Source organism: Hyla sarda, chromosome 4 (assembly GCF_029499605.1).
Source record: "Hyla sarda isolate aHylSar1 chromosome 4, aHylSar1.hap1, whole genome shotgun sequence".
Lineage (NCBI taxonomy): Eukaryota > Metazoa > Chordata > Amphibia > Anura > Hylidae > Hyla > Hyla sarda.
The window spans coordinates 16,399,376-16,411,642 of NC_079192.1; the positions used below are offsets into that span (position 1 = coordinate 16,399,376).

Consider the following 12,267-nt stretch of genomic DNA (forward strand, 5'->3'; position numbering starts at 1 on the left):
GTTACTGAAAATACAGATCTTTACAGTGACGAATCCATTCACCTCAAGCCCGCATTCGTTTTGGTTAGAGAGAGAGCAGACACTGTGTGGTCACTAAACAGAGTTACTGACAATACAGATCAGCACTTGGGAAATCGATTGACCTCAAGCCCTCATCACTGCAGGCAGGCAGGCAAAGTTTAGAAGTCGTTTCATAGTCTGCAAATTGAGAACATCAAAGGAAGCAATCCCCATTCAAATACTGTATGCAACCATAGTGCAGGCAGGGAATACTGAATAACAGTATTATTTCACTACCCAAGCACACTCCCTATACGTGTTACGGCAAGGCAAAGTGTTCTACACCCCTATTGAGGCTCTCTGTAGCCCAGAAATAACAGTTTTTAATAGTAATTCACCACAAATATATCGAACCAAATTTTATTCCGAAAATGTGAAGAATCGAATTTTTGAAAAATTCGCCCATCTCTTATCATCACCATACCTATGTCCATCCCATTGTTACCGACCAAATCCTATATACTCAGACCAATACTATCCATAATACCAGTATACAAGGAGGAAATATTCCCTCCATACAGTGACCACATAGTGGTAGAAAGCAGTTGTACAGAAACTCTGCAGACTATATAAGTGATTGCATACAGTTACATCAAGTGACGTCTTTTCTGAACTCGGCTGCGGCACCCCAGATGACTGGCGATGAGTGACGGAGGCTCGTGATGTCACTGCCAAGGCCCGCTCGTGATGTCTCGGCCACGCCCCCTCAATGCAAGTCTGTGGGAGGGAGCGTGGCGTCAGTCACGCCCCCTCCCATAGACTTGTCTTGAGAGGGCATGGCCGTGATGTCACTAGCATTGAGCGGCATAGGCCATATTCAAATTTGCGATATTTCGTCATATATTCTCTAAGTTCGCATATTCGTAATATTCACGTTTTATTCTCACATATGTGAAAAGTCGCGTATGCGAAAATTAGCATATGCTAAAATTAGCATAAACCAAAATTAGCATAAGCGAAAATTTGCACGCCAGTCTCACACAGTCTCACACAGTAGTATTAGAGCCTTCTTTACACCACACAAGCTGGAAGCAGAGAGGGATGATCACTGTGATGTGTACTGTGAAAAAAAAAAAAAATGCGATATTCGCGAATAAAATTTGCATTGTGAATATTCGCAAGCAACACTAGATGTCACGAGCCTCCGCAGCTGCACCCGACACTCTAAATGAACACCGGGTGCAACAGGGAGATCGCGGGGGGTCCCCAGCGGCTAGATGCCCACAATTTGACATCTTATTCCCTATCCTTTGGATAGAGGATAAGATATCTAGGGGCGGAGTACCCCTTCAATAAAATCAAAAAGTCCATGGACCTGACACAGTAGATGATACTGACCTGTGGATACCTGAAGAGCCCGAGAATATGAGCCAATAGAAGTGAATTAGAGGAGACTGCAGCTCCTATGACACCACCGAGAGGAACATCCAATAGACAGCGGTAGTTTGGGGTAACTCTTCCGGATCCTGTCAATACTTGTAAGGCTCCTTCTAGATCGTATTGAAGAACGTTACAGGAATCGTAGACATGGTAGCCCAGGGTTATATTGGGGAGAATACTGGGATTGTTATTAATCTCCTCGACAGCGAAGAGCAGGGCCTGGATCTGCTGATAACTCTCCAGGTGAAACCTTCAGGATATGACATAAAAAAAAAACGACAAATCAAAATAAAAACATAAATCATCTCCTAACAAGAACCACCTGTAAGTATTATGAAGAGAACATGGTTAGAGGGGAGCAGGACCTGTTATATTTTTTGCACTGGGGCCCAAGTTACTTCTCTGCATGTATCCCTGGATGACCAAAGAAGGACCCCACTTACTAAGCATTCTAAGGGTTCGTTCAGACGAGCGGATTTACAGCAGATTTTACTCTGCAGATCCGCCGCTGAAGGACCGCTGTATGGTGCCTTTACATGGGCCTGCTCGGAGCGGCAATACGCCTCTACGTGCAGACACATTGAAGGGACGTGTGAGTCGCTGCGCATGCGCGGTGTACTCGTACATATCGTGGCCGCTCCTACTGCTCAATGAGCTAGGCTGAGAGCTGCCGCGATGTGCGATTATATTGCGCATGCATGCGGCGAATCGCACATCGCAGTGTGTCTGCTCAAAGCGGCATATTGGCGCTCCGAGCAGGCACATGTAAAGGCAGCATATAGAGGTCCTTCAGCAGCGGATGCGCAGCGAAATGCGCACGGAAAATCCGCTCGTCTGAACGTACCCTAAAGCACTTTTTCTTTAAATTAAAATCTTACACTTGTGAAATAATACCGCCACAATACCTTGCCTATATAAAGTATATCTATAATGTGACCGTTTGGTGGCCTGATAGCACTGCCATATACTGCCCACTAAATAGAAATACTCGATAGTCCAATAAACATGCTATACCATGATCCAATAATACCGTCATACAATATCTAATAATATTCTAACATTCTCATGAGGCGTCGACAAAATGCTGAATTTACAGCCCACATACGTGAATGTCCCCAGGTAGATCAGTGCAGGAGACAAGGCTGTAATTGTGACTGATCCCTTTGATAGGTATTATCCTGATTGTTACACGTGCACTATAGAGAAATTATACATTATAGTCGAGTACTTGACATCATGGGCATGCACAGACATTTGGAGGTCAGGGGCTCAAGTAAAACAAAAGGGCCAGTTACTGTGTGTATTACTCCTGTACTGTGACATCACTGTGTGTATTATTTCTGTACTGTGACATCCTTGTGTGTATTATCCCTGTACTGTGACATCACTGTGTATTATCCCTGTACTGTGACATTACTGTGTGTATTATCCCTGTACTGTGACATCCCTGTGTATATTATCCCTGTACTGTGACATCACTGTGTATTATCCCTGTACTGTGACATCACTGTGTATATTATCCCTGTACTGTGACATCACTGTGTATATTATCTCTGTATCGTGACATCACTGTGTATATTATCCCTGTACTGTGACATTACTGTGTGTATTATCCCTGTACTGTGACATCCCTGTGTATATTATCCCTGTACTGAGAAATCACTGTGTGTGTTATCCCTGTACTGTGACATCACTGTGTGTATTATACTTGTACTGTGACATCACTGTGTGTATTATCCCTGTACTGTGACATCACTGTGTGTATTATCCCTGAACTGTGACATTACTGTGTGTATTATCCCTGTACTGTGACATCACTGTGTATATTATCCCTGTACTGTGACATTACTGTGTGTATTATCCCTGTACTGTGACATCACTGTGTATATTATCCCTGTATTGTGACATCACTGTGTGTATTATCCCTGAACTGTGACATCACTGTGTGTATTATCCCTGTACTGTGATGTCACTGTGTGTATTATCCCTGTACTGTGACATCACTGTGTGTATTATCCCTGTACTGTGACATCACTGTGTGTATTATCCCTGTACTGTGACATCCCTGTGTATATTATCCCTGTACTGTGACATCCCTGTGTATATTATCCCTGTACTGAGACATCACTGTGTATATTATCCCTGTACTGTGACATCACTGTGTATATTATCCCTGTACTGTGACATCACTGTGTATATTATCTCTGTATTGTGACATCACTGTGTATATTATCCCTGTACTGTGACATTACTGTGTGTATTATCCCTGTACTGTGACATCACTGTGTATATTATTCCTGTACTGTGACATTACTGTGTGTATTATCCCTGTACTGTGACATCCCTGTGTATATTATTCCTGTACTGTGACATCACTGTGTATATTATCCCTGTATTGTGACATCACTGTGTGTATTATCCCTAAACTGTGACATCACTGTGTGTATTATCCCTGTACTGTGATGTCACTGTGTGTATTATCCCTGTACTGTGACATCACTGTGTGTATTATCCCTGTACTGTGACATCCCTGTGTATATTATCCCTGTACTGTGACATCACTGTGTGTATTATCCCTGAACTGTGACATTACTGTGTGTATTATCCCTGTACTCTGACATCACTGTGTGTATTATCCCTGTACTGTGACATCACTATGTGAATTTTCCCTGCACTGTGACATCACCATGTGTATTATGCCTGTATTGTGACATCACAGTGTGAATTATCCCTGTACTGTGATATCACTGTATATATTATCCCTGTACTCTGACATCACTGTGTATATTATCCCTGTACTCTGACATCACTGTGTATTATCCCTGTACTGTGACATCACTGTGTATTATCCCTGTACTGTGACATCACTGTGTATTATCCCTGTACTGACATCACTGTGTATTATGCCTGTACTGTGACATCACTGTGTATTATCCCTGTACTGACATCACTGTGTATTATCCCTGTACTGTGACATCACTGTGTGTATTATGCCTGTACTGTGACATCACTGCGTGTATTATCCCTGTATTGTGACATCACTGTGTGTATTATCCCTGTACTGTGACATCACTGTACTGTGACATCACCGTGTGCATTATGCCTGTACTGTGACATCACTGTGTGAATTATCCCTGTACTGTGACATCACTGTGTATTATCCCTGTACTGTGACATCACTGTGTATTATCCCTGTACTGTGACATCACTGTGTATATTATTTATGTACTGTGACATCACTGTGTATTATCCCTGTACTGTGACATCACTGTGTGAATTATCCCTGTACTGTGACATCACTGTGTGAATTATCCCTGTACTGTGACATCACTGTGTATTATCCCTGTACTGTGACATCACTGTGTATTATCCCTGTACTCTGACATCACTGTGTATTATCCCTGTACTGTGACATCACTGTGTATTATCCCTGTACTGTGACATCACTGTGTATTAACCCTGTACTGACATCACTGTGTATTATGCCTGTACTGTGACATCACTGTGTGTATTATGCCTGTACTGTGACATCACTGTGTGTATTATCCCTGTATTGTGACATCACTGTGTGTATTATCCATGTACTGTGACATCACTGTATTGTGACATCACCGTGTGCATTATGCCTGTACTGTGACATCACTGTGTGAATTATCCCTGTACTGTGACATCACTGTGTATTATCCCTGTACTGTGGCATCACTGTGTATATTATTTATGTACTGTGACATCACTGTGTATTATCCCTGTACTGTGACATCACTGTGTGAATTATCCCTGTACTGTGACATCACTGTGTGTATTATCCCTGTACTGTGACATCACTGTGTATATTATTTATGTACTGTGACATCACTGTGTATTACCCCTGTACTGTGACATCACTGTGTATTATGCCTGTACTGTGACATCACTGTGTGTATTATCTCTGTACTGTGACATCACTGTGTGTATTATCCCTGTACTGTGACATCACTGTGTAATATTCCTGTACTGTGACATCACTGTGTATTATCCCTGTACTGTGACATCACTGTGTATTATCCCTGTACTGTGACATCACTGTGTATTATGCCTGCACTGTGACATCACTGTGTGTATTATCTCTGTACTGTGACATCACTGTGTGTATTATCCCTGTACTGTGACATCACTGTGTAATATTCCTGTACTGTGACATCACTGTGTATTATCCCTGTATTGTGACATCACTGTGTTTATTATCCCTGTACTGTGACATCACTGTATATTAACCATGTACTGTGCACAAATCGCTGCAAAATGCTATAATGTGCCTGATACAAGGGCATCAAAGGGCAAGTGCAGAAAAAGGGCAGGAGCTCAAGTCACCTTATATGTCTGTATGTGCACGTCCCTGCTTGACATGTGCTGCTGCTATTGTTCTGTGTGCATTTTACTGGCACTAGTGATTTACTGTACACGGTATGTATTGTACTAGTGTCATACATGGAATTTATTGGTTCTGTTGTTATACATGCACTATACTGGCACAATTGTTATATATATACACTATAGTGATACTGGAGTAAATCATGCAATGTATGCACTATATTATACTAATGTCATACGTGCACAGGTACAATTATTCTGCACGTAATATGCTGTTGTTATATATGGACAGTACTGTACTATTGTTACAAGGCACTCTATAGGTACTGTTATATGTGCACTATACTGGTACTGTTATACTGACTGTTATACATGCACTGTATAGGTACTGTTATATGTGCACTAAACTGGTACTGTTATTCTGACTGTTATACAAGCACTGTATAGGTACTGTTATATGTGCACTATACTGGTACTGTTAAACTGACTGTTATATATGCACTATATGGGTACTGTTATATGTGCACTATTCTGGTACTGTCATACTGACTGTTATATATGCACTATATAGGTACTGTTATATGTACACTATACTGGTACTTTTATACTGACTGTTATAAGGCACTTTAGAGGTACTGTTATATGTGCACTATACTGGTACTCTCATACTGACTGTTATAAGGCACTCTATAGGTACTGTTATATGTGCACTATACTGGTTCTGTTATACTGACTGTTATACAGGCACTACATAGGTACTGTTATATGTGCAATATACTGGTACTGTCATACTGACGGTTATACAGGCACTCTGTAGGTACTATTATATGTGCACTATACTGGTACTGTTATAATGACTGTTATGCAGGCACTCTATAGGTACTGTTATATGTACACTATACTGGTACTGTTATACTGACTGTTATATAGGTACTGTTTTAGGTGCACTATACTTGTATTGTTAAACTGACTGTCATATATGCACTGTATAGGTACTGTTATATGTGCACTTTACTGGTACTGTTATACTGACTGTTATACATGCACTCTATAGGTACTGTTATATGTGCACTATTCTGGTACTGTTATACTGACTGTTATACATGCACTGTATAGATACTCTTATATGTGCACTCTACTGGTAATGTTATACTGTAAACCAGTGATTCAAAGCTCCTATATAGAAGACACCAGAGGACCAGGTCTGCAGACATGCATGGGCGCTAAGAGGCGACCCACACGTTTCTGCAGACCTGGTCCTCTGGTGTCCTCTATATAGGAGCTTCGAGTCACTGGTTTAGCAGAGAGTGCAGGATACTTTGCATTGCTTTGCTGTACTACACTGTTATATGTGCACTATACTGGTACTGTTATATTGACTTATACAGGCTCTATATAGCTACTGTTATCTGTGCACTATACTGGTACTGTTATACTGACTGTTATCTGTGCACTATACTGGTACTGTTATACTGACTGTTATATGTGCACTATACTGGTACTGTTATACTGACTGTTATATATGCACGATACAGGTACTGTTATATATATATATACACTATACTGGTACTCTTATACTGACTGTTATACAGTATATGCACTATATAGGCACTGTTATATGTGCACTATACTGTACTGATTTACTGATTGCTATATATGCACTATATAGGTACTGTTATATGTGCACTATACTGGTACTGTTATACTGACTGTTATATATGCACTCTTTAGGTACTGTTATATGTGCACTATACCGGTACTGATTTACTGATTGTTATATATGCACTATATAGGTACTGTTATATGTGCACTATACCGGTACTGATTTACTGATTGTTATATATGCACTATATAGGTACTGTTATATGTGCACTATACTGGTACTGTTATACTGATTGTTATATATGCACGATACAGGCACTGTTATATGTACACTATACTGGTACTGTTATACTGATTGTTATATATGCACGATACAGGCACTGTTATATGTGCACTATACTGGAACTGTAATACTAACTGTTATATATGCACTGTATAGGTACTGTTATATGTACACTATACTGGTACTGTTATACTGACTGTTATATATGCACTATATAGGTACTGTTATATGTGCAGTATACCGGTACTGATTTACTGATTGTTATATATGCACTATATAGGTACTGTTATATGTGCACTATACCGGTACTGATTTACTGATTGTTATATATGCACTATATAGGTACTGTTATATGTGCACTATGCCGGTACTGATTTACTGATTGTTATATATGCACGATATAGGTACTGTTATACGTGCACTATACTGGTACTGATTTACTGACTGTTATATATGCACTATATAGGTACTGTTATACGTGCACTATACCGGTACTGATTTACTGATTGTTATATATGCACTGTATAGGTACTGTTATGTGTGCACTATACCGGTACTGATTTACTGATTGTTATATATGCACTATATAGGTATTGTTATGTGTGCACTATAATGGTACTGTATACTATTATACATGCACTACACTGATACTGTTGTTATACGTGCACCATATTGGTACTGTTCTACTGACTAGTACTGTTGTTATATGTGCTCTATACTGATACTGTTATACTGTTTTATGTGCACTATACTGATACTAGTCTTACATAGTCACAGTTATACATGTACATTTACTATGCTGGTGCTATTACTGGGCTGTACAGACACTTTTCTGATACGGTTGTTACACATGTACTATGTTGGTGCCATTGTTATACTATATGCACTATTCTGCTATTTTTGTTGTTTGTGCACAGGTGCAGTTATTCTACACATATTATTCTACTCACAACATTGTTATATTTATTGTGTAACTCATGTCACGGTATTGATGTGTTTTTTGAGAGTCCATGAAAGACTATCGGTAATACTATCACGTTCTGTTATCATCTCAATACAGAAAAGATCAATCACAAAAATGCACCAATTCACTTCCGGTCGATATAAGCCATATGTAAGAAATTGTGTGCCCCCCCCCCCCCCTCCTCCCCTCCCCAACCGTTCCCATTAAAGTCCTACTTACATGGTGCACATAGTCTTTGAAGGTCTCTTGTCAAAGGAAACTTTTTGATAAATTCTGTCCAAGTGAAGCGGTATGAGGGCCCCCAGCATGATATCTCCGGGTTGGCTCATCCCCTCCAGTTTCGAGGCTGAGATTAGGTCACATCCGCCTCCGCCGGTGACTGGGACTAGATAAAATAGGACCAGGGCCCAGAGAACTCGGTGGACCATCTCCACTTTTGGCTGCAAAGAGAACCGGATACAATTAGATTGGCAGTCAGTTGGGATGTGTGTGTTGGGATGTGTGTTTGGCATCATCTATGGGGTCCTGGAAAGAACGTTGACGATCGGAACACTTAAGAACCTACTTGTACGAAATGTTGACTATATATATATATATATATATATATATATATATATATATATGTAGCAGAGCCAAGTTTGTCTCCATAGGACTCCATAGGACTGCTTTCTAGACCTGATATCTCAGGTGGTTTGCCTATTGTTTACATAAATGTTTCCCAACTGAAAGCATTAAGCTGTTGAAAAACTACAATTTCCGTCATGCCCGGACAGCCTTTGGCTGTCCGGGCATGGCGGAATTTGTAGTTTTCCAACAGCTGTACACACCCTGACTGGGAAACACTGGTTTACATGAAGACAGCCCATGTCCATGTTCTCTGTTAGGACATATAGATGTCATAGGAGATGTTGGGGGTCCCCTTTGGAAGTTATAGTATTGGGGTATGATCTGACATAGTTTGGAGACATACCCCAGATCAGGACCTCTGGTATTAAATGGGTACTCCGCTGAAAAACTTTATTTTTGTTTTTTAAATCAACTGGTGCCAGAAAGTTAAACAGATTTGTAAATCCCTTCTATTAAAAAAATCTTAATCCTTCCAGTACTTTTTAGGGGCTGTATACTAAAGAGAAATCCAAAAAAGAAATGCATTTCCTCTGATGTCATGACCACAGTGCTCTCTGCTGACCTCTGCTGTCCATTTAAGGAACTGTCCAGAGCAGGAAAAAATCCCCATAGCAAACATATGCTAATCTGGACAGTTCCTAAAATGGACAGCAGAGGTCAGCAGAGAGCACTGTGGTCATGACATCAGAGGAAATGCATTTCTTTTTTGGATTTCTCTTTAGTATACAGCCCCTAAAAAGTACTGGAAGGATTAAGATTTTTTTAATAGAAGTGATTTACAAATCTGTTTAACTTTCTGGCACCAGTTGATTTAAAAAAAAAAAAAAATAAGTTTTCCACAAGAGTACCCCTTTAAATTGGGAATTGTAAGGGAAAAGGGGGTTTGCGGATTTATATGGGTGATGTGAGATGTTTATATGCTAAAGATTTTATATATTGAGCTTAAATAAAAATTAAAAATAAAGTCAAATACAGGGCAATAACGTGTATTTTGACTGACAGGAATGGGTCTAATCCTAAAGACACAAATTTTTATTTTTAAAAAATTACAGAAAAATTCAGCTCTACCATGTGTCCAGAGTATATAGAAAAACTTTACTAAGTAGGGGTGTGCTACTGTTACTGATAGTTTTTAAGATGGTCACCAAGATTCCGAAGAAGTTGGCTTAACTAAAATACCAAGATGGCTCATAAATGGCTTACCATTACGTCTAAAAGACCAAGTAGGCCCATAGTGCAGGGGTTATCTCTGGGTTGCCCAAGAAGGGATACTAACTGACATCTGGATTGTCAAGTAATGTCCAAAGTGAAGCCTCCTCAGATATGTCCCACATGGGTTTCCTAGGACTGAGATGGTGTTCTGGATGGAAATGGCTTTGGGAGGTTGAGAGCGGATAAGATGTGTCTCGTATGGCTTCTCCCCTTCCTATAGCTCGCACAGTGTCCATGCTACACCTTTATAGAGATTGCTCACTGATAATTATGGTGTCATTAACCCTTGATTTTCTGGCACCATCTATAGTTTGAGTAGGTCTTGTCCATAATTATACTTCAAGAAGAGTTAACGGGATAGAATGTGAGGTAAGTGGATTGGGCCCTTGAACTATTTCCTTAGAGGAAAATTATTTCAATTTGCAGTGTAGATGAGATGTCACCAGGGCAGGATAATTGAAGTAAAACCCTATGGGATGAGTCCTGAACCAGAGTGACAGGAAACATGGTTACTGATGGCTTGTTGTAAATCTAACACCAAACAATAGAACTTAAATCAGCAACCAGATATACTGGAAATATGCAAAACTTTATTTAATCGTATAAAACAGGCACAATAAAATATATGTACTGCACAGTGCACAAGGCTGGTAGAAGAGGGCAGGACAATACAGGCTGTGACACAAGGTGTGTAAAAAGAAGATGGCTGACAGAAGTTGCTAAACTAACATGTATAATAAGACTTTAGAACTTGCGGATGTAACAATCAGACAACATGATGAATGGAAAGTACACATCTTAACCCCTTAAGGACGCAGCCCTTTTTCATCTTAAGGACTGAGCCTTTTTTCGCAGTTCTGACCACCGTCGCTTTACGAATTAATAACTCGAAAATGCTTTTAGCGAATATTCTGATTCTGAGATTGTTTTTTCGTGACATATTCTACTTTATTTTGGTGGTAAATTTTCGGCGTTACTTGCATCCTTTTTTGGTGAAAAATCCCAAAATTTCATGAGAATTTTGAAAATTTTGCATTTTTCTAACTTTGAAGTTCTCTACTTGTAAGGAAAATGGATATTCCCAATAAATTTGATTTTTCTGCACAAATACAATATGTCCACTTTATGTTGGCATCATAAAATGGACATATTTGGAAGGCGACATCCAGGGAAGTGGTGAAAGCAGTAAAAACAAGTTTGTCATTTGGCTCAATGAAAGTGCAGGGCCAATTGACCGTTACATGAAGGACCAATGCTTACAATGGTGGTCCCATTTGTTTTAATAAACCAATTGTAGTCTACTAATGACTACATTGAATCAATTTCGAGAACGTATAATATGGTCTGTTACCCTTTTGAATACTGCAATTAAATACATATCTTTTGGAAATTGACTTAAAGGAGTACTCTAGTCCTGAAAAACTAGTTTCAAATCGCTAGGGGGTCCGACCGCTGGGGCCTCCTGCGGTCTCCCGTATGGGGCCCCGGCTCGCTGGCCAGAGAGTGCGTGTCGACCACCGCATGAAGCGGCTCTGCCATAGAGTTGTATTGAGGGGGCATGACAATTGCCGCTTCGTGCGGTGGTTGACACTCCCCCATCTCGCGGGAAAAACTTATCCCCTATCTTAAAGGGGTACTCCACTGGAAAACATGTTTAATGTTTTCTGGTGGCAGAAAGTTAAACAGATTTGTAAATTACTTCTATTAAAAATCTTAATCCTTCCAATACTTATCAGCTGCTGTTATGATCCACAGGAATTTCTTTTTGAATTTCCTTTCTGCCTGACCA

At 40.0% G+C, this 12,267-nt stretch overlaps 1 protein-coding gene across 1 annotated transcript in view; it reads right to left on the bottom strand.

The window, feature by feature from the left end:
- LOC130367285 (extracellular calcium-sensing receptor-like) overlaps window positions 1-10,714 on the bottom strand; it is a 29,611-nt gene extending 18,897 nt beyond the window's left edge. The window contains exons 1-3 of the mRNA XM_056569690.1: window positions 10,547-10,714; window positions 8,859-9,079; window positions 1,399-1,690 (exon numbers count right to left, since the gene is read on the bottom strand). Coding sequence (XP_056425665.1) covers window positions 1,399-1,690; window positions 8,859-9,079; window positions 10,547-10,714 — 681 coding nt within the window. The remainder of the gene's footprint in view (window positions 1-1,398; window positions 1,691-8,858; window positions 9,080-10,546) is intronic.
- Window positions 10,715-12,267: the final 1,553 nt, after the last annotated feature.